Here is a 26,943-nt window from a genome sequence, read left to right as displayed (position 1 = left end):
AATGAAAGACCAAATTTCCTGCCCTTTCTTTTTGCGAATTAAAACACCTCTGCACCTTGCTACCCAGTTTAGTCATTTTATTCGAGTAATTCAGTGCTTTTGTGTGTAGAAGCAGGAAGATTTGTTCAACTATAATTCAAGAGAGGCTAAAGGGGTCAGTTGGTAATTTATGTTCAGTTCCCTAAGAGATTGTTCCATTTTAAATGACTTTTTGTGGGTGTTTTTGTCCTTTGGATCAAGACTGATCAGAAGAGACGTCGTTTTTTTAGACGGGTATAAAATACAATCATACCCTGAGCCCTTGTAATTTTGCTTATTACTGGAATCTGACTCAATAGTTGTTCAATCAGCAGACAGACAATACTCAGGACTATCTTGGCAGGACAGGGCCACAAAAAGCTTACTTGTGCTGTTTTGTGAAAAGAACAAATGGAATATCAGCCAACTAACGCATAATGCAAATACATGAAGAACAAGTATAGATAGAGACGCATCAGACTATTGCGCTTAGAGGGAGATTTTAAAATGGCAAGAAAGCAATCAGGTAAAGATGATTAGGACTGCCATTAATGTGCATACCATGTGGAAATTATTTTATTTCTGTCTTGGGAGCACTGTAGTAGTGCACGTAGGCTACAAGTGCCAATTAACTAGGGCAATGTTCTGTTCTGGAGTCCCCTGGCCTTAATTCAGTCCATTGCAGCTTTGCTATAGCAACTCCACAATGGAATGTTTTATCCGCCGTCCAGGGCGTTGCAACAATAGCAAGAGAATTTCTGGCCACACCTGGACAATCAGAGCCCCATTGCAGTGAAAATTAGCATGACGGAATGGATTCAAGGCAAAGTAAAGAATGGAGTGTTCTACAGAGCCAATTACATCTGGAAATGAGAGGTGTATGTAAGAAGGGTATTACAACAATCGTAGGAGTGAGTATAGAGTGAGTACGTTGGATAAGCAGCAAAGGTGGAGGATGAATTTGTGAACTGCTTGAGATAGTTCCTCTACATTATTGATCCACCAAACCAATAAGGGAATGAGCCATATTTAGATCAAGAATGAGAAATGATTAATAATTTTGTAATCAGGGAAGTATTGTTATAACATTGAATGAAGGTTGATTGTGATTTCACTCTAAAATGGCTATTCTCAACCATTTTTTGGTTATGTTCCCCCCCCCCCCCCCCCCCCCCAGGTTTTTGGGCCCCCTTCACTGTGAAGCAGTCAAATTTTTGTTTCTTCTGCATAACAACATTTGTTGTGAGGTGAAAATAAATAATGGGGTATGGTTGGCAGTCTGTAGAGCTCTGTTGAAAACAGCTGCTGTAAAACTAGGGTCATGATTCTAAAAGGTACCAACAAAGGTAAAGATAACATTTGAAGAATTCAGACAGTTTGCAACAAGCATCCACACCTTTATATTCACAAAAAAATTAAGAAAAATCACCTACCTGTAATGATAAGAAGAAGGTGCAAGAGTAAACTAAAATGATTGTGGTTGTTAAAAAAAGTATTGGGCCTCAGGATTGGGGAAAAAAATATCAACATTTGGCAAAGGAAAATTTAAAAAAATTGAAAAGAAAAGAAAAAGCAGAAAGTAAACAGTCAATGCAAAATAATTAAGACCATATGATGAAGAAGCAGAATTGGGCCATTTGAATCATGACTTATGTATTTTTCCTCTTCTGTCTTCTTCCCATAACCTTTGACACTTGTACTGCTCAAAAATCTATCAGCCTTCGGTTTTAAAGTATACGCAAGTACTTGGCCTCCACTGCTGTCTGTAGCAATAAATTCTGCAGGTTCATCACCCTGTGGCTGAAGAAGTTTATCCTCATTTCTGTTCTCTCAGGGGAGTCCTTTTATCCTGAGGCTGTTTTCTCTGGTCCTACATTCCCCCCTGACTGAAAACCTCTTCTATGTCCACTCTATCCTGCCCAAAAATTATTTGGTAGGTTTCAATGAGATTTTCCCCCTCCAACTCACTGAAATTCCAGGCGTTGAACCATCAAACTCTTCTCATATATTACCCTCTCCTCCTCTCTAACAACAGCACATAATTTCTTGGGTGTGAGGCCTAAACTGCACATAATGCTCCAAAGATCGTTGGACCAATGCATTAGGTCTTTTTTTCTTGTCCTTCGAGTTCTAACATGGTATTCGCTTTTTAAAATTTTTTTAAAATTTTTCACGCTATGAACCATATTAACAAAAATACACACAAACATGAATACACACTGTGTCATTTTCTCCCCTTTTCCCCCCCTCCCTTCCCTCCCTCCTTCCCACCCCCCTCCCGACCCACGAAACGTTCAACATATACAATACAATAAACCCATTAAACAATGTCATCACACTGGGTTTACACACTGGGTCAGTTCATTTCGTCTTCTTCTCATTCTATCATTTTAGGGGGTGGAGGTCCGCGGTAGGCCCTCTCTATTGTTTTCCATGTGTAACCAATTATATTGTATCATGCGTAACGTCGTGTTTATTGCATTTCTCATAGTTCCGGAGCATAGCTTTTCCCATCTTTCATTTTTTATCTTTATGTTTAGATCTTGTTCCCACTTTTGTTTGGGTTTACAGCTTATTTCATCGTTCTCTTTCTCTTGCAGTTTGATGTACATGTTTGTTATAAATCTTTTAATTATTATTGTGTCTGTAATCACATATTCAAAACTGCTTCCTTCTGGTAACCTCAGCCTGCTTCCCTATTTGTCCTTCAAGTAGATTTTCAGTCGGTGGTATGCAAACATTGTACCGTGAGTTATACCATATTTGTACTTCATTTGTTCAAAAGATAATAAATTATTTCCCAAAAAACGGTTTTCTATTCTTTTGATCCCTTTTCTCTCCCATTCTCTAAAGGGAAGGTTATCTATTGTGAAAGGGATTGGTTGATTTTGTGTCAATAATAATTTTGGTAGTTGGTAATTTGTTTTTTTTCCTTTTTACGTGAATCTTCTTCCAAATGTTGAGCAGATGGTGCAGTACTGGTGAACTTCTATGTTGCACCAGTTTTTCATCCCACTTATAAAGTATATGTTCTCGTACCTTCTCCCCCATTTTACCTAGCTCTAACCTAGTCCAATCTGGTTTTTCCCTTGTTTGATAAAAATCTGATAGATATCTTAATTGTGGTGCTCTATAATAATTTATTAAAGTTTGGTAGCTGCAAGCCCCCATGTTCATACCATTCTGTTAATTTATCTAGCGCTATCCTCGGTCCCCCTTTCCATAAGAATTTCCTTATTATTTTCTTTAGCTCATTGAAGAATTTCTCTGTTAAGGGAATTGGTAACAATTGAAATAGTTATTGTATCCTTGGGAAGATATTCATTTTAATGCAATTTACCCTTCCTATCAGTGTTAGTGGTAAATATTTCCAATGTTCTAATTCATCTTGTAATTTCTTCATTAACAGCTGATAATTTAATTTTTATAGATGGCCTAGATTATTATCTAGTCTAATACCTAGGTATCGGATTGCTTGTGTTTGCCATTTAAATGGTGATTCTTTCTTAAACTCTGTGTAATCCGCATTATTCATTGGCATCGCTTCACTTTTATTTGCATTGATCTTGTACCCTGATACTTCTCCATATTCCTTCAATTTCTTATGTAGTTCTTTTATTGATAATTCTGGTTCTGTTAAGAATACTATGATGTCATCTGCAAATAGACTGATTTTATATTCCTTTTATTTTTATCCCTTTTATTTTATTTTCTGTTCTTCTCAGTTCTGCCAAGGTTTCTATGGCTAAAGTGAACAGTGAGGGAGATAGTGGACATCCCTGCCTAGTTGACCTGCTTAATTTAAATTGGTTCGATACATATCCATTTACTGTCACCTTCGCCATTGGTCCCATATATAATGCTTTAACCTAATGAATATATTTCTCTGGTAGATTGAACCTTTGTAGTACTTTGAATAAATAATTCCATTCTACCCTGTCAAAGGCTTTCTCTGCTTTCTTTAGTACTGACTCAACCTGAAAGTTATTCTCCTACACTGGGACTCCACAGTCCCTTTGGACCTCTACCTTCTGAATTCTCTGAATTGGTTAATGGAGGGATACAGAGTTAGTGCAGTAAAGTGGCAACTGATGAAAGATCTGGTGCAAATAGGGAATTTTTATATGAGTGGCCGAAAGGGGTTTTTGCACTTATGATAACTTGCAGCATCTACTTAGAGTACTCGTGACCTTCAGCTTTCATTGATGTAAATTTGTTTAGCAGCACGATGTCTTACAGGAAACAAGGCAAGCACATTTTCAGGTCAAAACTGTATAGTGCAGCACATCCTGCAAAATAGCCCTTTAGAGAACAGATCCTTGTTTGTGTGCGTGTATATCTCATCTGGTATGAGAAATATTACATTGCACTATTGGATGCCTGTGCTCCATTTTCTCTTCATTATTGCTTTCACCAGGCATTTCAGCTTTTTGCTGCTTAATCTTTTCAGCACAAAGCTGTGTTTGTACAGATTTCTCATATTGACATTGTGGCTGCTTCTTAACTAAACACTGGATTTGACCTGGCTGCTTGGTACTGGAATTATACTTAGCCTCCATGGGGTGCCATCAACTTGTAAGAGAATAGTGAAGGTCTTCACAGAAAGGAGAGAAACTCTATCTTCTCCCCCACCCCCTTCCCAGCCTTCAGGCGCATCTAATTCATTGGATTTGTGCCAGGTTCCTGTAGAGCATTGTTAGTAATGCCTGTCCCCTTGTAATGGTAAAATTACCACTTTTTCAATTCCTGAGGTGGCATTCTGAGCACTAATTGAGATTCCAGGACATTCCTTTTGAGTTGTGGCCCATAACATTTATACAGGTTTGCTGCCTCTGTTATTACGAAATGAACACATTGAGGAATCATTTCACTGACTTGAAAATTCACATATTTTTGTACTTGCATGTGCATGACGATTTCCCTTCATAAATTTTTGGTGCTGTTTTGACTCAACATCTTTAATTCCATGTTTTGCCTACCTCATTGAATACTTGACATTCATGTATTGACTTTCCTTGGAACCATTAATCGTATGTTTTTACCTCAGCAGGGAGACTGTTGAAAATTTTTGTGTTATTGTTTCCAATTTTGCATATTATTTAAGACTGGCTGAAGTTACTGTCTGACTAAATTTTTTTTAAATTAGAAAACTCATCATGGTACCAGTCTCTACAGGAGTCTGCTTTTTGCAACGTGCCAATGTCAGCTATCTTTATTCACATCGTTGCTTTCCATCCCATCTTATCAGTTTTGCTATTTTTATAGCTTGATTGCGAAATTTTGGCTCATTTCTTTTGTTGAGGATCCTTTGGATAAATAGTTGTATCATGGATTCTTTATCTTTTTCTGGACGTTTATAGGCTTGCATTGTTTGCAAATAATTCTATTGAGTGTGTGACCAGGAGGATCCTTGTGTGCAAAAAGGGAGAGGTGGTCATTCATGTGTTTAATGTTTGAGATTTCAAACCAAACTATTGAGAAATCTTGGATAATGTTTACTTTATTCTCCTGACACTTTAAAGAGGTTAAAGTTTAAGAATTGCCATATGTGTATTTGGACACCACTGGAGTGTGCATTCTAGACTGCATGTAATTATTCGTTGGTTGTTTAGAATCACCTGAAGTAACAAAAAAAATGTCAGTGCGTCATTTTAAGAGTAAATACCACATCTTATCAGTGGCACATTAACTAGTCAGTTTTCAAAATCTCTAATCTTGGATTACCAAGTGTGACATTTCATTTCACCCTGGACTCTGGTCTCCCTTTTGCAGGATTGACATCATACAAGAAATGTTGATCTTTGGAACTGTTACACTGATCCAAGAGGATAGGCTGTTCTTAAGATTGAGATCTAAACCTTTGAGTAATCCATTTCCATTTGCTGCGTCTTTTGCACCCATCTTGTTCTCAATCAATAACAACAGCCTTGCACTGATTTCCCTCTTGTTATTCATCCCTCCAGCATTTCATCCTCTTGCATTAGTATTGGGGTTAGACATTCCCTTTGCTCTTTTCTTGGTTTCTCTTCATTTAAAAACTTCCTGACCATTAGTTTTTTTTTCCAGTTCGAACTCTGTTTGGCCAAAAGAGTTATTGTATGCTAGATGTATTTAATTTTAATTACTGAAAAATAATGTGCTTTCTTTCTCAGGGAACTGAAGCCATGGTTTTGGAAAGTGTTATGTTTGCCATCTTGGCTGAACGATCCCTTGGTCCAAAGCTGTATGGAATCTTTCCTCAGGGTCGTTTGGAACAATTCATTGCAGTAAGCCTAATTTTTTTAATGGATCAATTGTGCTCTGCAGTGATCATGGAAAATGAAAGACCTGATGGGGGGAAAATTCTTGTTAGCAAAATGCTATTTGTATTTTATTAATTGTGACTATTATTAAATGCTCCCAAGTGAAAAGAACTGAGCACACAGCATAAAAAGATGGTGTGGTTACACTACTCCAGTCTGCATGAAGGAAGAAGTCGTGTTCTGATGGTTCCTAATCCTCAAATGCTGCAAAATGAAAATTATTGCTCCCTAAGATCACTGGCATCACTAAGTGGGTGCAGACCGCACCAGCTGACATCATCAGAGGGGTTGTGGTTTCTTCTGCACGTGCTACACTGCACCACTGATCGGGCCCTCCCCCTCCCCTCATCTAACTCCCGACACAGCAGCGGAGGTAGCGTGCTGCTGAGCCTGGAGTTCACCTGAGTGCCGCATTGGCTTGTGATGATGATTCAATGTGGGAGCGATGGCTGTCTTCGTTGTCCCCCGCGCAGCTGGAATTGCTCTGTAAGGAAGACAGCCATTGAGCCAGCTGCTGCCTGCTTCTCTCCCACTGAGTGCTTGGGGCTGAGAATTGCCCTTCCATGGAACCCATGGGGGACAGGGGTCTGAGCCAGTTTTATTTTAGAGTTTTACCTTAAAATAAAAAAAACACGCTAGGGATAAAAACATGCCAGTTATATTATGGTCTTTATTTATCTAAATTCATTGTACACCCTGTTTTGTACGTTTTTTTGGCGCACTTTTGAAACATCGCATTTGCATAAAGGGACTGCTATTTTAAAATGATTCCAAAATCCGGAAGATTATGAACAATGGCAGGTGTCCAGTCCCGACAATACCGGATAAAAGGTTACGCACCTGTAATAGAATTTAACTGTTAGTTGTGTCCTGCAAGTGACACCAAACCTGAAAAATTGTTGAGTTATTTTGTCTGAAACTGATTGTGTTGCCAAGTCTACTGCTTTTCTGTGACCCTTGTTACTGTTTGGTACACAATTACAAACTTCATATCTAACAACATTTCTAAAGTGCAGGGCCAGTAGTATGAGACAACCCTGTGGAAACAGAAGTTTTGATTTGTGCCAAGTTAAAGAGAGTACTTTTGAAAATGTTTAAGGAAGGCTAAATTTGGCTGAAGTGTGATGGTAATTATCCATTTGAATGCAGACATTTGTATGGTATAAATATTCCATTTTATTGTAAAGAGAAACCTGGAAACTAACACCAGGCGTGAATTTTGTATTACTTTATTGTAGAGTCGGAAATTGGAGACCAGAGAATTGGCTATTCCAAGTATTTCAACAGAAATAGCAAAAAAGATGGCCACGTTTCATAGAATGACAATGCCGTTTAACAAAGAACCCAAATGGTTGTTTTGTACGATGGAGAAGTGAGTATTTAGCAGGCATATAAAACTACTGGAAAAATGCATACTATTATACAAGTTCAAGTTAATTTGTCATCCGATTATACCAGTACAGCGTTCTCCTGTCATGCTGCAGAACAGTGCAATCCTGCATATACACACAATAGAAAAACAATATATATACACAATAATACAGTGCCCTCCATAATTTTTTTGTAGATTTGTAGAAAGTGCACATTCCAGATTTTATTCATGCTTATTTGTATATGTTTTGGTTTGACCGTGTACAAATTACAGCACTTTTTTTATACATCATCCCCTCAGCAGTGGAAGTCTTCCCTGGAATACCAGTCCCTTTGCAATTACTGAGCTCATCAGTACACTCTTTCTTACTGATGTTTCAAACTGATGATTTTGGTAATCCTAAGGTTCAGGTAATGTCTCTTACTGTTTTATTCTCATTTTTCACCCTCACAATGGCTGCTTTGACTTACGTTGACACGACTCTGATCCTCGCGTTGAAAATTGGTAACTACAGACCCAAAGGTGGTCAAAAGCTTAGAAGTGAGCCTAGCTCTCTTATATCTGCGCCAAAGAAGCAATTGAACACCACCTGTGTAGCCAAATATCCCAAACGTTCTGGTGCCCTGAAATGAGGGGACTATGTATAAAAAGAGTTGTCATTTCTTCATGGTCAAACCAAACATATAGAAATAACCTTGAATAAAATCTGGAATGTGCACTTTAATTATATGTGAATTGTTTGACTACAAATTTAAAACCATGAAGCACATAAAGGAAAAAAAGTCTTTGTCCCAAACTTTATGGAGGGCTCTGTATGTACATAATTTAATATTATTAATAAACCGAGTCAAGGAGAGTTGATTTAGCAATCATTCAGCAGTCAGCAGTCCCACTGCCTTTGGGTGGGGGGGGGGGGGGGGAAGGATCTGTACCTCAACCTGGTGGATCTGGCTCTGATACTTCTCACTTTTTTTCTTACGGGTGTAGCTAGATGATGCTGTGTGCAGGGTGGAAGGGAACCACCCTGATTTTGTGAGCCATCTTTTTAAAAAAAAATCAATCCCAGTAAATCAAATCAATGGGTGGAGGGGAAGGAAACCCCAATAATCCTCTCTGTTGCTTTTATGATCCATTTTTGGATCCACTATGACTATTTTACTCAAAGATGAAGTAGATTTTTGATGTGGTTAATGTGTACGAGTATCATTTTTGAATTTCCATTACTCTTAAAGAGAAGTTCAAAGATTCATTCACTTTGAGTGAAAATATATCTCTATTTTGATGGTCAACTGCTTATTTTATTACACAAACAAATTGATACGAATAGTAGGCACCATCCCCCACCCCATTTTGTCCCCAAAATTGCATGTTTTCTATGACCTGCGGAAAAGTTGACCCCTCCCCCACCCCCTTATTTTTGGCCCCGACTGCTCGCCCATCCATGCTCCTGATGTGCTGACTGCGGACCCTCGCTGGAACTCCCGACTCCCTGACCACAGGCCCTTGCTCCGGCCACCAGCACACCAGAGCTCCCAATGGTTGAGCCACAAACTCTCCTAGTCTCTGGCTGCCCTCCCACAAGAGCTCCTGATGCCTAAACTGCAGACCCTCTCCCCGGTCCCTGCTCACTAGAGGTCTTGATGCCTCTCTTAGGTCTCTGCCACCCAGCCATCCAAGCTCCTGATGTCTTGAATGACACAGGTACTTATTGAGTCAAAAGTATGACCCCTGTAAAAAAGCTGACCCCCCTTCCCCAAATTTGACCTGAAAAATTGGTCCAAAATGCTCAACTATTACGTGAATGTATATGGTACTCTAGTAGCTAGAGTCTTGCTGAGGGGATCACCCCTAAATTCTGTTTTTTTTAATTTAAAGTTTGCATGCTTCAGTTAAATCATAATTCTTCTTGATGAGATGATTATTCCTTGAAATTCGTAAGAATATGGGCCCAATCTGCTTGATTTCACAGGCTGACTTCCTGCATCATTCCAGTAATCCATGAAGTGAGCCTTCCCATCTCCATCAATTTGGGGAAATGCAACAGTAAACTTATTCCAAGTACTCTTTCACCAGGTCCTTATAATTGCACTGAGCTATCTCTACATATGTAATCAAATCTTTTTGCAACAAAAAGCAAACGAATGTTTGCCTTACTAATTGCTAGCGTGCGTGCAGGTCAACTGTAGAGCATTCTCCTCTAACTACCATTTAATTTATTTTAGTTGCTACTCTTTCAGAAAAGAAAGTTGGTGTATACTTTAATTTCTCACTTTAATTTACTGAGTTGATTCCATTCTATTTAACAAAAGTTTGTGTTTTTGATTGGTAATTTTAAAGAACTTTTGGCTCTGAGGATATCAGCTGCTTGACCATTTTGTTTGATTTGAAAATAGTATTAGAAATTTTCAATACAAATTACAACACGATTTGAACATGAACCAAAATTTTTACCTATTACATTTTCAAGCAAAATGTTAATTTGTACTATCTGCAGTTTTTACTTTTCAAGCTCATTGATATGTGTATTTTGAGCAAAAAAAGTCTAAAGCTTTTATCTCAGCCTTATTGTCAGTCATTAGTAACAACGTTATCAATAATATTCATCAACAGATATTTGCACCAAGTTATGCGAATTAAATTCACAAGAGATTCGCATGTTGAAGCATTCCATAAGCTTCTTAGTTACAACCTGCCTCAGGAAATTGAGAAGCTAAGGTAGGGCTTTGCATTACAATAAATGAAACTTCAGTTGTAAATTGCTTTCTTGAAAGAAACCTTTTCTTTATAAGTTGATTCAACTTCCTTTTGCAGATTAAATGGGTCTGCTATGATGCCACTTTGAATTGCATGCTTTGTATTTATTAATGGTGCCTTCTGATATCTGTATGATCACTTGTTTCTTCCAGTTGCTTGAGTGAAATCTATTCAACTCCAATTGTGAGAATAAACTTGAAACTGTCACATTACCCCTGGAACAATGAGATGAGTTTTCTACCAAATGGAAGTCAGCTCTAGCATTCATGCAGCTGCATTAAGTAGTAGGTCAAGAACACAGTTGCAGAGTGTAGGATTACAATCAGAGAGATTATTTGGTACATAAGGACAACATGAGGACATGGAGGGATTTATTCAGTCACCTGATGCTGCAGAGAAGAAAAAGTATTTAAGCCTTTTGTTGGTGATTTCACATTTGAACTTTATCCCTGATGAGAAGAATGAACATCTGGGGTGGGGTGAGTCTGTCAGTATGTTGTCCGTCTTACCTAGGCAGATTGACATTTGTTGCGAGCCCAGAGGACCCAAAAACCCAGCAGCAATAGAAATTCACCAAGACAAATGGTTACTTAAACAAAAGATGCTTTCAATTATCTTTAAACATGAAAACAGGATCAAACTTTAACTTATTGCTTTTAACTTAACCTAATGTAACCCCCTTCTAATTCTAAGGGAACCTAACTTAACCCCCTTCTAATTCTAAGCGCATGTGTATGTAATGTGTGTGTAATTTCAGAAAAGTTATTTGATTCATAGTTCAATCTCACTTCTCACTCCTCCAAGTTCACTGGTATCAGGAAATTCAAACTGTGGACAGAATTTAACATTTATAAATCTTCACCAGGCATTGATGCTTGAAAGGTAAATGGTTACTGCTCAGGAAGGTTCTTGTCGGTTTTCAGAGAGAGATGTGTTGTTCATTGGACACAAACTGATTCTTTCCGATCAGCCACTTCAGTGTCTTGCCGAAGAAACTTGCCCCATCAGGGTTTTCCAGATGTTAACCTCTTTCTTTCAGGTCACCACAGAGTTCCTTTTTGTTTCCCTTATTTCAAATGAAACACCACACAGCCAGCCATCTCCTCTTGTATGGACCACAAGGGCTGAAGTCAGAACTCACAACCCATCTTCCAAAATGGGGTTTTTGCACAAGCTTGCCAGCTTGTCATGTTCTAGTCCCAGCTGCTGATCTCTCTCTCTCTCTCTCTCTCTCTCTCTCTCTCTCTCTCTCTCTCTCTCTCTCTCTCTCTTTCTTCTCTCCCCCCCCCTCCCCCCACCCCCAAGAAAACCACATGACCCTCTTAGAACAGCAAACAGCATTCAGACAGACTCCGGCACCTGACCTAAGTCCGTTATTCTGTTGCTTTCCAAAACAATAATCCGTTACCCCTACTTGTAGATTCCTTCAGCAAAGCAGTTTCCATTGTCTTTATAAAGGACTGTAGGGCTTGATCAGTGCTCTGGCATTTTAAATGAGACCTGTTTTGTGAAATGTTTGTGACTTTCACTTAAAACAAACCTCACAATTTATCTCCTTTAAAACATATCTATATACAATATAAAATATAACATCATCCATCACACTTAAAATTCCTATTGACGTTTGATAACAAGGAAAATTATGCCAATGCATGCAGGTGGTAAATAGATTTGCTGCTTGAGATTAATTTCGGACTATTTCTTTGAGGATAGATACCCATAAATGTTTAGCAGGCATGGTTATTTCATTAATTTCCTGATCTTCACCCTGATGATTGAGACATTGTAAACTTGTGAAATTAGAGCATACCTGAAGAGTGAAATCAATAAAACAAGAATGCTTGAGTAAAGTTCCAAAAGTTCTTTAAATATTTTTGGGGGAGGGGGGTGGGAGGTGGCAGGGTGTTGGGTAGAAACTCTGATATCAGATAAAAAAGGGAAGATCAGCAGTATTTTGATTTGTATCAGTGATGAAGTACTGGAAACAATTAGCTGGTGAGGCAGCATTTTTAGAAAGAAACGATGTTATGGAGTGGCAAAATATATCAGTTTCACAAAATGTAGAATTTTTTTTTAAGATGAGTCTGATGTTTGCGAGTGAGAGCACACTTCTATGTATGAAGAAATAGAAGTTTACAACCCATATCTCAATGAATATCCAGTACATTCTGCTTGCCGGTTAAAGTGGGACATGCTTCCAGAGGGGAAAGGATCTTCCCGGGAAGTGGAATCATTGAGAATTCTAGAAGCAGAAGTGCAATCTTTGCCATGTCACTTACTGTCATTTTTCCTTCCTCCTCTTTAGGTCTTTGCTTCAAGCGACTCCTTCGCCAATTGTTTTCTGTCACAATGACTGTCAAGAAGGTCAGGATTTATCTTTCTCATTAAGTTGGAATGGTTTCATTTGTCAAAATAAGATGTTTACTCTTGTTCACTTTGTGACGTCCATGTAGGATGAAATTGAAATGTATTAAAATTAATGGGTAACGACTGTGGAAAATGGAGATGGCATCAGAGTTGTGACAAATTGTTGGAATAACCATGCTGTTTTCTAATATGATTTGGACTTTTCATCCCAGGGAATATTCTGCTGTTGGATAATGCTGAGAACTCTGATCAGAAACTGATGTTGATAGACTTTGAATACAGTAGCTACAACTTCAGGTAATTTAAAAGCAGCTGTAGTTAATTGAACATTGTAATTCTAGATATGATATTCTTGTGTTAATAACCATTCAGATGACCAGAACCCAAATTTATTTTATATGAATGCATGACTTTGAAACATTTGGTCAAACATTTTCACTTATCTCATGAAACTTGGCATCATGAAGTCTGAGTTCTGCATCCACATGTAGCATGTGAGCTAACACCTTAGTGTTTTCCTATGGGAAACATAGAGAACAGGCAGATCATGATTAAAAAAATGGATAGGCCGCACTTATTTTCTGCCAGTGTGTTGTAGTCTAGCCATTCCCAATTGGTTTTTTTTAGGCTATGGCACTCTTAAAATTCTGCTCTAAATTTATGGGCCCCCTTCCCTGTGAAGCAGTTGGGTTTAGTTGGTTTCTTCCATACTTCTCTCTCACCAACTACATAAAAAATATTTTGTATCACTCTGTGACCACCCACTTAAATGTGCTTAAATTCCCAGTTGAGAATGGCTGCTCTAGTCTGTGCCACCCCCGGTTAAACAAAATGAAGGGTCCTTTACTCGTTTTGACAAATAGCCAGCATGTTGGTGGGTAGTTTATTTTAAAATGTTCCCTAATTTAATGAAGACTTGGTTTGATGTTCTAAAATTATAGGGTATGATCTGGAAGCTGATGGAAATCTGCCTTTGACACAAGGGCTTGTGCAGAAAGCAGTGTCAGTAATCCTTATACTTTGAACACACTGGGAGAAAGAGCTGAAGTTATATAGAACAGATCTGCTAGAGTGGAGTTAGAAAAGAATGGGAGCAGCTGGAAGACATCTTAAAAGATTGCCTTGGAGGAAATGTAAAGAATAAACCTCTCGAAATCTGATTTGTCCTTGCAGCGAATCTGGAGTGTTATCTAGAGACAACATTATCATGGTGTAAGCTTCTCTAGTGGCAAACTGTGATATACTGTGGGAGAACTTGAAATTCAGTGGTCAAAATGTTGAGTGGATATGCTCCTCTTGTTGCAATTGAAGCTGAGGCATTGGGCATGTATACTGTTAGGTCTGCTTTGTTCATGAATGAGTGAGACAAACACCAGGCTGAGTCGAAATCAGGGTTCTTTGTTCTTTATTACCGGATTGTAACACTTGCGACCAACAAAGTTAGTCGGAGAATGCATTCTGCCGTTATCAGCAAAATGGTGATTTTTTATACCCTTGGATACATGCTTAGAACATCATCATATCATTACTTGTCCAATGACTAAAACTGTTGCTATCCTTTCCCTGCTAGCTTCCTGCCTCTCAATCCATCAATGTCTCTCTTATCTTGTAAGTACAAGGATGCATTCTGTTACTCCTTAGTACTGGGTGACTCCTTCTCCGGTCCCATCTCATGATGTTTTACCTAACAGGAGTACAAGGACACCTCCCCTTCTTGTTACTGCCCTGTACAGGGTAACTCCCTACACATTCCCATCTCATGATGTTTTACCTTACAATACCAGTGAATTCACTTACACTTCTTTATAATAGGCTTCTGCACAAATCCCATTGCTGTAGGTGAGCTCTTTGCCAGAAAATTTATTCTTGATGTCACATTTTCTGATGTCAAGAAATGCCAGGAGCAAACATCATTAGCCTCCATCTAATTTCTCCAGACAGAGTTTGTCACACCATTTGCAGATTCTGCCATTGTCTGAGCTGGTGGCTGACAGTGTGAACCATCATGACGGTCCACTTTCTTTATTGTCATGTTGCTCTGCCGAGGCAGGATGTTATATGGTGTAACTGAATGGCAAAAGAGTATTTGGGTCTGATGGTGGAGAGGCAAGCAAAGAAGCACCAAATTGTTTTTCAGTGACTGGATGAATTAATCATACATCATGATCTCAATGCTCATTTTCTCTAATTAACTTAGCAGTTTTGCATGACTCACCCGAACATCCATCTTTATTCTAGCAGCCAAATTTAATAACAGCAATAGGTGGCTGGAAGTAATCTGAAAGGGTTGGTTCAAAATTTGAAATAAAAACATGTTAAATGTGTAAAGCAAGAGAGTTGTGATGAAGAAAACATATTGTGGGGAAATGCACTTCAAATTAATGCATATACTATATATATAACCATGCTGAATAAAAGCTGTTAATAAGTAGACACCTTGGCAATGTCCTTTCCTAATTGTTTTATTGCCAACCCAATTTTTATTAAAATTACAGGCAATTTGGTTCAAAAATGGGAAAATAATATTTAAATTGTGGAAATGCCCACAGCTATTTTTCAAGATGATTCAATTTGGACAGATCACACAAAAAAATAGCTAATTTTTTTCAATGAATCAAATAAGTGGGAAGCTGTTAATACATCATGTGTTAATGGATGCTAATCCTATACTTTTGGTCTTGAAATTAAGTGCCGCGAGCTTTTAGTTGTGCACTTGCAGTATTTTCCACTATGACTTATGGAAACAAAAACAGTCATATTTTGCAGTTGATTAAGAGCGTCTCAGCTTAGCAGTACAATTTCAACTTAAGAAAGAAAATAACTTTACGTATTGAACCATTTTTTAATTCCAAGGAAGATGTCAATTCAAGAACCTTAAATGAAACGTTTTGTGCGTAAATGTGGAGCATGAAATTGTTTTGCAAGTTGTTTTGGGATACAAGCGTGCTCCAATGGTCGACATCCACCTTCCTGTTGAATTGAACACCTCTCAACTTACCAATGATAATATCCTTATTCAGGGTTTATCAATAAGGAAAGAGGACAGAGACTTTCCAAGCAGTCAACCTTCAGAGACCTTGCTGGACAAAGCAAAGCAGTTTAGACCTTTGTATTATCTGCATTTGGATATGTATGGGTTCATGACCTATTGGACATTTGTGCAGTTGTATGTCCTTAATCACACATCAACAATCCTTCATCAAATCCTGACATTTGATGACCAGATAACAAAAATTTAGCACAAGTCCATTTTTCATTATATAAGCAACCTTCTTTTCCTGCATGCTTCCCCTTTAGAGATAAATATACTTACATTTAAATTTAGAATGGCTGCTCTAGTCTGTGCCACCCCACCCCACCCCATGCACCATCAAGATTTGTGTGGTTAAGCAAAATGAAGGGTCCTTTACTAGTTTGGACAAATAGCCAGCATGTTGGTGGGTCGTTTATGGCCCTGAGTCCAGGCTGCCCAATTAACCTTCACCCTCGGTACATTTCAAATGGTGGGAGGAAACTGAAGTCCTCAGGGAAAACCCACGTAGACATGCTCCTTAGAGACAGTGCAGGATTCAAACCCTGGTTTTGATCACTGGTGTTGTAAAGGCGTTGTGCTAACTGCTACACCAACTGTGCAGCCCTCAGACTGTAAACTAATTTCCTTTTGTTCTTATGATGGAGAATTTTAGATTCTAATTACTGTGATAGAAACCTTTCTGTTGTTTCATCCTAGTTGATGATTGATTGAACCATATAACCACTTACAGCACAGAACAGGCCAGTTCGGCCCTACTAGTCCATGCCGTAACAAATCCCCACCCTCCTAGTCCCACTGACCAGCATCCGGACCATACCCCTCCAGTCCCCTCCTATCCATGTAACTATCCAGTCTTTCCTTAAATGTAACCAATGATCCCGCCTCGACCACGTCTGTCGGAAGCTCATTCCACATCCCTACCACCCTTTGCGTAAAGAAATTTCCCCTCAAGTTCTCCTTATAATTTTCCCCCTTCAATATTAAACCATGCCCTCTAGTTTGAATCTCCCCCACTCTTAATTGAAAAAGTGTATCCATGTTTACTCTGTCTGTCCCTTTTAAAATCTTAAACACCTCTATCAAGTCCCCTCTCAATCTTCTACGCTCCAGAGAAAAAAGCCCCAGTCTGCACAACCTTTCCCTGTAACTCAAACCTTGAAATCCTGTCAACATTCTCATGAACCTTCTCTGCACTCTCTCTATTTTGTTTATATCTTTCCTATAATTTGGTGACCAAAACTGTACACAGTACTCCAAATTTGGCCTCACCAATGCCTTGTACAATTTCATCATAACCTCCCTACTCTTGAATTCAATACTCCGATTTATGAAGGCCAACACTCCAAATGCCTTCTTCACCACACCATCTACCTGAGTATCAGCCTTGAGGGTACTATTTACCACAACTCCTAAATCCCTTTGTTGCTCTGCACATCTCAATAGCCTACCATTTAATGCATATGATCTATTTAGATTTGCCTTTCCAAAATGTAACACCTCACACTTATCTGTATTAAATTCCATCAGCCATTTCTCAGCCCACACCTCCAGCCTTCCTAAATCACCTTTTAATCTACGGTAATCTTCCTCACTGTCCACAACACTACCAATCTTTGTATCATCTGCAAACTTGCTTATCCAATTCTCCACCCCTACTTCCAGATCGTTTATATATAACAAACAATAGTGGACCCAGGACCGATCCCTGAGGAACTCCACTAGTCACCGGCCTCCAATTGGACAAACAATTTTCTACCACAACTCTCTGACACCTCCCATCCAACCATTGCTGAATCCATTTCACTACCTCCTCATTAATACCTAATGCCTCCACCTTTTTTCCTAACCTCCTGTGGGGAACTTTGTCAAAAGCTTTACTAAAGTCTAAATAGACAACATCCACAGCTTTCCCTTCATCAACCTTTTTTGTAACCCCCTTGAAAAACTCAATCAGGTTTGTCAAGCATGATCTACCCCTGACAGAACCATGTTGATTACTCCCTAGCAATCCCTGTACCTCCAAATATTTGTAAACACCATCCCTCAGAACACTTTCCATCAACTTGCCCACCACAGATGTCAGACTCACGGGCCTATAATTCCCAGGTTTACATTTAGACTTTTTCTTAAACAGCGGAACCACATGCGCCACCCTCCAATCCTTTGGCACTACCCCCGTGACCAGTGACATCCTCAATATCTCTGTTAATGGCCCCACTATCTGTCCACTAGCCTCCCTGAGTGTCCTTGGGAATATTTTGTCCGGTCCTGGAGATTTATCCACCTTTATCTTTTTCAACACAGCCATCACTACCTCCTCGGTTATCCTTATATGCTTCATTACCTCCCCACTATTTTTTTTTTACCTCAACTGGTTCAATATTTTTTTCTCTAGTGAATACCGAGGCAAAGAAATCATTCAAAATTTTCCCCATTTCCTCTGACTTCTCACTCAGCCTGCCCATACTATCTACAAGGGGTCCAATTTTATCCCTCACTAATCTTTTACTTTTAATGTACTTATAGAAACCCTTTGGATTTATTTTTACTCTGTCTGCCAAAGCCTCTTCGTGCCTTTTTTTGGCCTTTCTAATTTCTTTCTTAAGATTCCTTCTACACTCCTTGTAGTCCTCCTTCAAATTGTCAGCTCCCTGTTCTTTATATCTCTTGTACACCTCCCTTTTTCTCCTAACCAAATTTCCAATATTCCTCGAAAACCAAGCCTCCCTATGACTTCCAGCCTTTCCTTTGATCCTCACTGGGACATAACTACTCTGTACCTTCAAAATCTCTTTTTTGAATATCCTCCATTTATCATTTACACCCTCGCCTGAAAATATCCTGTCCCACTCAATACTCCCCAAATCCCTTCTTATTCCTTCGAAATTTGCTCTTCTCCAATCCAGAACCTCAACTTTAGGCCCCTCCTTGCTCTTCCCTAAAGCTACCTTAAAACTAACAGAATTATGATCACTAGACCCAATTGGATCTCCAACATTAATGTCTGATACCTGACCTAGCTCGTTCTCTTACAAGAGATCCAGTATTACACTGTCCCGAGTCGGTTCTTCTACTAATTGATTCAGAAAACCTGAAAAGCGATATTGCTTTTTGTCTTGCCATAATCCTTGTCTAGTCCTTGTTCTCCCAGGCTACCGTGTAAGGCTGATCCAGTAATTGATTCAGACCTAAGATTTGACTCTCCTCTCCTATTTGGTCTTTGTACTTCCATCTGTAATTTTGTTCATCTGTGCCCCACTTCTGCTAAATTGCTGTTGAAAACCAGTCTCTGAGGTTGCATTTTCCTAGTCAGCTTTTTCTTGCCTCTTAATGCAAATACAATCCAAGCCAGTCCAAGATTCAATCAGTAACTCCAATCCTCAGTTTCCAGTTGCATTGGTCGACTATAGGGCGAGAATGCTCCATGTTTTTTCTCTCTCTCTTTCATCTTTTCATGTGACTTATTTTTGTTAAACTTGCCACTGAAGTATATTTGGACAGCTTCTTTACAGAGGCTATATAAATGCAAAATATTATTGTTTAAATAGAAATCTAAACTACAGGAGTCCTTCTAATTAAGATTTCAATGATGAATGCATAATGCCTTCTATTTACCAGATTTCTTTTTAATTTTTAGAGGGTTTGATTTTGGGAATCACTTCTGTGAATGGATGTATGATTATAATAGCGATGAATATCCATTTTTTAAAGCTGACATCAAAAAATATCCTACCAAAATGCAGCAGGTATGTTTTTAGCATTGTAATTTCAAGCATTCATTTGTAACCTTTGCAGAAGTATTCAAATTATTGTGCACTTTCATTCCTTGTTACGATCTCCCATGATTCATTATAATGCAGATAATGAATTACATTTACTGATAGTGTTATCAGACTCCCAGTTTGTCACGAACAAGTCACAAAATTTGTTGTTTTGTGACAGCATCATAATGCAAACATTTATATAAACCACCTTATAAAAATAACGCAAGGAAAGTCAAAATAAGGCCGAAATCCTTATAATCATAAATCCTCAGTCCTTGCTTATTATTTTTAGACTATCATATTTAACATGCATGATAGGTAAGATTACCCACCCCAATGATTACACTGCATTTTCTAGGACTTGCCAGGTGTCTACTTTTTACCTGAAGTATTAGATAATACAGGAAGGAGATGCCTGAGCACCAAATGTTTATGTACCCATGTCAATGGTCCATTCATATAGTTCCTGTGGTCTGCAATACAGAAAGACATCAACCTATTCATGAAATTGGGCATCGGAGTAGGAATAGATCTACTGGTCCTTTCTGAGCCTGTTCTTCAGTTCATCAGCATCATCTCTTTGGCATCTTCTTGCACTAGTCCCATGACCTTTTAATTCCTTTATCATCCAGAAATCTGATTTGCTTTGAATGAACTTAATTACTGAACTTCCACGGTGGATGATGCCAAGGTTCGTGACCCTGAGTGAATACACTCTTCATAGCTGCCCGAAATCACTTGCCCTTGTTAGATTTTGACACCTGATTCTAGACCTCTAAGCTTGGAGAAACACCTTCCTTGCATCCACCCTCTTGAATCTTTTAGGTAATTTAAGTTTAAGTGGGTTTCCAATTTTTTAAAATGCTTTTCAGTTTATATTTTTTTTAAAAAGCAACCTGATTAAAATGCTGTGAATGAGTTCATCAGAACAGGCTACAGCTTCTATTAATGTTAACTGAGTTGCACAAATGCCATTTTCTAACATTTACCTTTGACATCTGTAACTATGAAGTAGCAGTGAAACCATTTTCCTTAAGTGGCATCTGCCCTTATAGCTTTCAGGTTAAATGACTACCACCCACAATCAGTCAAATCTGTACACATCAATCAAGGACACCAATGTGTACCATAACTGATTTATGGTATGGCTATCTGCCATATTAATCCCACACATTCAGCTATTTCTTAAATATTTATCTTGAGATGCACATCAGCCTCAAACTTGTCTTCATTATTTTGTACCCACATTCTTTTGTTTTATAATGATAGTTAATTAAATTCTATTAATTAATTTATTTATTTATAGACACGCAGCACAGAAACAAGCCATTTTGGCCCACAAGCCTGTACCGGCCCAATTAAAAATCCATGTTAAAGTGCCTTTCCTATGATTTAATTATGATCATTTTGAGGTTATTGATAATGTTGCATTTTCTGACAGCTCCATTTCATTAGAATTTACAATGCAGAGTTTCAGAATGATTTCAATTTATTGGATGAAAAACAGATTGCAAAAATGGAGGAACAAATGCTGGAAGAAGTAAATAGGTAATGATGAAAAGTTCTTCATGGTTACAATTCTGTACTCTGACTCCATAACCTGCTTTTTATGAATTGTGATGGTGAAACAGAACTTCAGTGATGAAACCACATTTTTTTTGTGGTGATCCAAGTGCTTCATACCAATATTGGAAGGAAAAAAATAAATCATACATTTTCTGAAAAGTTGTGCCAAATTAGTGAATGGAATATAGAAATATTGAAAGCGAGCTGTTCTCCTAATTTATTCTTTTTCTAAGACCATTTAGTCATATCGCTTGGAAACTGGTCATCCAGACAAAGCTATGCATGGGAAGTAATGTTAAGATTTACAGCACTTATTTAGGATTAATCCTTAAATAATGGAGTCATGGTTTCTTGTGGTTCCCGGAGTTGATAGTTTGTCAGAAAAATGTGTTAAAATTCAAAAGAAACCGATTCAAAACCAATGTTTTAAGTTTCCATCAGTTTTAATTTTAAATTTAGAGCTCGAGCACAGTAATAGGCCTCGTCAGCCTGCAAGCCCATTTACACCCAATTGACCTACAACCTACAGTATGTTTTTTAAATGGTGGGAGGAAACTGGGGGACCTGGGGAAAACCCACACTAAAATTGGGAGAATGTACAAACTCCTGACACAGGGCAGGATTCGAACCCTACCCCTGATCGCTGGCACTGTAACAGCATTGTACCAACCGTTACGTTAACTGTGCCACCCAAAGGGCAGCAATTCCAGTGGGAGAGTTCAAATTCTATGAAAGGCTAATGAGGGCATAAATATATTTTTGCACTTTCAATTTTCTTCCGAGGCTGGGTATACAAGCATGTTTAGATGAGGTTCACAATGAAATCTTGTATTTGCTTTGCCAGAGACCAGAACTATAAATCCCAATTGAGCCTTTGGCAGTAGTTTGTCTCAGGTTTTGTCTTCTACATCTCTACCCTCCTCTCTCTACCTTTGCTACTGTGACGTAACCCTTGTCAAAAACTAAAATCTCATGTTTCAGTAATATTATTTTGGGCTCAAAAATAGGAATGCTTGATTGCTTTCTATAAACACAAGCAAGTGGTTATGGTCTTGTAGTTAATTAGGACTGTCCACTGATTCAGTTCTCTGCAGATATAGAATTAATGATCTAGTAATAGCCATTGGGCAGCATTGCACCCTGTCTGTTGCATTAGTACCATTCTTCCCAACAGGCCTTCTGTTTCTTTTTAATTATGAATCAGTTTGCTGTTCAAGGGGTGCAAATCAGACTGTCTTCTGTGCTACTATCACATCTCATTGCCAGCTCTCTTGGGGACAGGAATTGTTGTAGTAATTTGCTCTCCCACAGATGCTGATTTCTGATCCCTTAGTTACTATGTCAACCACTGGTTTTGCCACCTTATCAAAAAAATTTTCCAGTAGCTAAAATATATTTATTTCAGTATTGAAATCAATAAATTACTTGGGCAATGAATTTTAGGGGACAGGACCTGTTTTTTTAAGCAACAATAACATGCAGTAAAACATAACAAATGCAATGTCTACAATAGGCTTGTAGTCAGCTATATGTGTAATTCACCTCGTGTTTTATAAATGTAATATTTAAATATGACAATGTTGTTGAAATTTGTGAAATCATTAATGTGGGTAGTTTTTTGGTGATAAGAAATGATACGTGAGGGTAATCGTGTTAAATCTGAGACCATGAAATGGCATGCCATGGTTCTTCCTGCACCTTTGTACTTCTATATTATGTGAAATACAGCACAAATTGAATCATTTATCTAACATTTGCAGATATGCACTTGCATCACATTTCTTTTGGGGCCTGTGGTCCATTATTCAAGCTCGGATTTCAACAATTGAATTTGGATATTTGGTGAGTATATTATTGTTGAGAATTGTGGCTTTCATTCACTTTGCACTTATTACATAAGCGATGCTGCAAAATTCATATTCTTCAAGATAAGTGAAATCAACAAAAGTTCTGCAATTAGATTTTAATTGGTTATTTTCTTCCACAGGAATATGCTATTGCAAGATTTGAAACTTACTTTGAACAGAAAAGGCAGCTGGGTGTTTGATTGCAAAATGAAGTGAATTGGTGATGCGTGAAATAAAGAAAAAAGCAGAAGTAATTAACCCTTTTGGGCTGATTATTGGGGGGGGGGGTGGTGAAGGGGGAACCACAACAATGTCCAACAGATCTGATGACGTGATTGGATTCATGTTGTGGAAATTTAGAACATGGATATGCAGAGTTTAAAAAATAATATGGAATGCAAAAAAGTTTCCATTTATAATGCATTTCTAAGAAAGCAATTTTAGAAAGCACAATAATGTAATGTTTAATCAATACAAAATGACTAACTAATCCTTTAACTGGAGTAGCTTTATTTGTTAGATATTCAGTGAACTAAATATTGTATAATGTACATAAAAATGTTCTTCCAACTGAAAAATTTTAGACGAATTTTTAAGCTTTTTTACATTTTTGTTTTGGTAAATCATTTTTTTGGTGAAGTCACAGAAATGAGCAATGGTTGATTTGCTGAAGTACTTATCAATATAGATTAAGAGTTTAATCATTGTATCTGATGCTAATTTGGACTACAAAGCTGCTGTATAGAAGATGGTGTAAATTTGTTTTTTTAAATGATAACACAAGTATTGAAGGAAGAATTAGAGCTAAACACTTTGAGTACATCTGACTTGATGCCTGAGCATGTGGCCCGATTAATAATCAACTAGGATAACTTAAAAACCTGGTGGAATAGACCTGTCGTTTTCCCAGTAGTCTCTAAAATAATCTTTCACTAAGATGATCTGAGCCTGCTAATGAACCAGGATGCCTTTCAGTGTTTGCTAGTATTCATGTTGTTTGGTTATTTCAATTCTGCTAAACCAAGTTTGATAAACTTTAGTTTTTAGCTGGTGCAAGTCTACCTGTATTTGTTTTCAACTCCAGTTTCAGGGGTTGAGAGAGGGAGATCATGGACTCTCAAAGGTACCAAACGAAAAGTAGTAGTGGATTATATTCGACCTCTGTAATGGAACATTCATTTCAGATATGTAGGTGATGTGTTTTTTTAAAAAAATGGTTAGGATTTCAAGTTGTTGCAGCTTTGATTTTTAAAAAAAACTAATATTATATTATGATGGTTTTTGATTAAAATGCCTTGATGCTGTTTTTTTATATTCAATAATTACATCACATTTTTTGACATTTTTGTAATAGGGCTAAATGTATGGAATTTGTGTTAATTGTAACATTAAATTACTTTGACAATTTTCAAAGTTTAAGATTGGCAAGAATCCATGAAGGGTGAAGAGATAGGATTTTATAATGATAGCTTTTCAATACTCTTGAGTTGAATTTCCAACCATGAGGTCAAATTTTAGCATTCGAGATGATTTATTCTGCATTAGTGCGAACACTTTTTTTCAGTTTCCAACTCTGAGATTGTGAATTTTTAGTACGACTGTTGTCAGTTTGTTATGCATGAGGTCAAATAACAGTGACTAATATTTGATGATTTTAGTACTTTATTACTTATTATCTATACTCAGTTGACATGGTCACGTGAAAGCAAATAAGCTCACACTTGAGCCATTTTCTTTCTTGTAGGCCATGGTATAATGTGCTCTGAAATTAATGCTAAAGGTAAACATTTCAAGAATGGGATGGTTTACAAGTTAATCTTGTATGTAAACACTGAAGCTACTCTTTAAATTATCCAGAGCAAATTGTTATAAATCAAGTTGATACTAAAATAAAGCTAATGTGTACATGTATTTGAACTAGCCGGTGGTCACCAATTGGGTTTGAACTCTTCATACCAATTGAATATCTTACCAGGATGCAGATGTAAGCCAGTTCAGTAAAGCTCTAAATCCTATTTTGAGTTTTGTACAAGCATTTTTCTTAAAATAATGTTTGAAATGCTATAAACATCTTAAACTAAAATGGAACTGTAAATCTTTCTTTCAGTATTTCACATGGTAGTGTTGAATAAATCTTAGTTCATAGAGATACTGTTTCTGATGAGCCAACAATGTTACTTCTGCTTTACTAGCCAGGTCCTGCCTTTCAGTAAGATAGCGTAATTGCACTGGTGGAATTGCAGTAGAAGCAATAAAAAAATTAACGTGTATATTGGGGTATTGATTTTGTTTATTATCATTGTAAAAAAAATGGGAATGCTTTTAATTTTATAAAGCAGTGATGTGGTGTAATGTTTGTGTTAATGCCAAATCAGTTGTATTTTTGTAAAACGTCATTGTATGCAGTTTATGTATGTCCAATCTTTTAATAAAAAACCTTTCTTAATGGCATGAGAAAATACGAATTGAAGAGTATGCACTTTACTATCTCAACATGGCCAAAGATCTTTTAAGGTGGTGAAAAATTATTAATACAATTAGTTAAATTTGGTGCAGTGCTAACAATGAATGCTTAAAATAAAATTTAAAGTGGATGCAACCGGATGGTACTTTCCTTCCTTTTCTATTTAAAGTTATAGCAAACATTGTGGAGGGAGGAAAATGCAGAACCAGACTCGTTGGGTTCTGTGTTTTTTTTTTAAAAAGACCAATAATGCATTAACAAACTCAGCACAACTTTGACTTCAGGTCCACTTTAAAATTGTACAGCCTTTCAAAAAGAGGGCACTGTTGCATTTTCAACTTTGAGCAATTGAACATTTTGCATGCATCTGCTATGTCAATCCACATTGTTTCCATGAAAGATGGGTTTTATTATATATCAGACTATAAATCTTGTAAATCTGATGAATCTTCCATCTGGGTTTGTATAGAATCACCAGATATTTGGACTTCAAACAACACACAATAATTTATTCACAATTATACCTCTGCTAGCTCCGCGAGAGCCATCTAATTAGACTGTATTCACATGCACGCATGGTCTGATTAAGTTTGCAGATTATTTGATGAAATTGGTGTTGTGGAAAGAGGAAGGTTGACCAAAGGAATAGAAATATTTTGACAAATTTGAGTTGTTGCATTTTGGTTAATCAAATGACAGGAAAGTATACAGTAAATGAATACCCTTGGAAGCATTGATATACATGATCTGGGGATGCAAGTCCATAATGCTCTGAAAATGGTCAGACCAGTGGATAGAGTGGTAAAGAGGGTGTACAACATGTTTTTTCTTCATCTTTTGAGGCAGTGTGTAAAGGGTCTTATAAATTTAATTTGTATCCAGAAAACTGACAAAATTGATGGAATAATGTTAATATAGAAGGGATTGAAGAATTAGGATCAGATACAAAAAGCAAAAGGTCATCAGAGTAAAGAGAAACTTAGAGGATCAATCCTCCCCTAACAATTCCAGAAATATCCTGCGATTCTCTAAAAGCAATGGCCAAGGGTTCTAAAATTAAGTTAAACAATAAAAGGCTAAGAGGGCAACCCTGTCTGGTCCCTCAATTGAGTTTAAAAGGTTTAGATTGCAAAGAGTTAGTAAGAATAGAAGTAACAGGAAGTAAGTATAGTAACTTAATCCATGAAATAAATGTGGGACCAAAATTAAATCTTTCTAATATTGCAAATAAATATTCCCATTCAACTCTATCAAAAGCCTTTTCAGCATCTAAAGAGATGATGCATTCAGAGGAAGAGATGGATGGGGTATATAAAATATTCAATAACTGGCATATATTAAAATATGGATAAGTTTTTAATAAAACCTATCTTGTCCTCTGAAATAATATATCTTCCAATCTACTGGCCAAGATTTTAGATAAAATTCTTACATCAACATTGAGAAGAGAAATTG

General features: G+C 37.5%; 1 protein-coding gene across 6 annotated transcripts in view; it reads left to right on the top strand.

Annotated features, from left to right (window-relative positions):
• chka (choline kinase alpha) overlaps positions 1-25,618 on the top strand; it is a 53,466-nt gene extending 27,848 nt beyond the window's left edge. For all 6 annotated transcript variants that reach the window (XM_069899704.1, XM_069899695.1, XM_069899710.1 and 3 more), the window contains 9 exons: positions 6,171-6,284; positions 7,559-7,692; positions 10,303-10,407; positions 12,752-12,810; positions 13,026-13,110; positions 19,485-19,593; positions 21,053-21,159; positions 22,938-23,019; positions 23,165-25,618. In XM_069899704.1, coding sequence (XP_069755805.1) covers positions 6,171-6,284; positions 7,559-7,692; positions 10,303-10,407; positions 12,752-12,810; positions 13,026-13,110; positions 19,485-19,593; positions 21,053-21,159; positions 22,938-23,019; positions 23,165-23,224 — 855 coding nt within the window. In that variant the 3' untranslated portion in view covers positions 23,225-25,618. The remainder of the gene's footprint in view (positions 1-6,170; positions 6,285-7,558; positions 7,693-10,302; positions 10,408-12,751; positions 12,811-13,025; positions 13,111-19,484; positions 19,594-21,052; positions 21,160-22,937; positions 23,020-23,164) is intronic.
• Positions 25,619-26,943: the final 1,325 nt, after the last annotated feature.

Source organism: Narcine bancroftii, chromosome 1 (genome assembly GCF_036971445.1).
Source record: "Narcine bancroftii isolate sNarBan1 chromosome 1, sNarBan1.hap1, whole genome shotgun sequence".
In the NCBI taxonomy this organism is placed as follows: domain Eukaryota; kingdom Metazoa; phylum Chordata; class Chondrichthyes; order Torpediniformes; family Narcinidae; genus Narcine; species Narcine bancroftii.
This window is presented reverse-complemented; position numbering and strand designations above follow the sequence as displayed.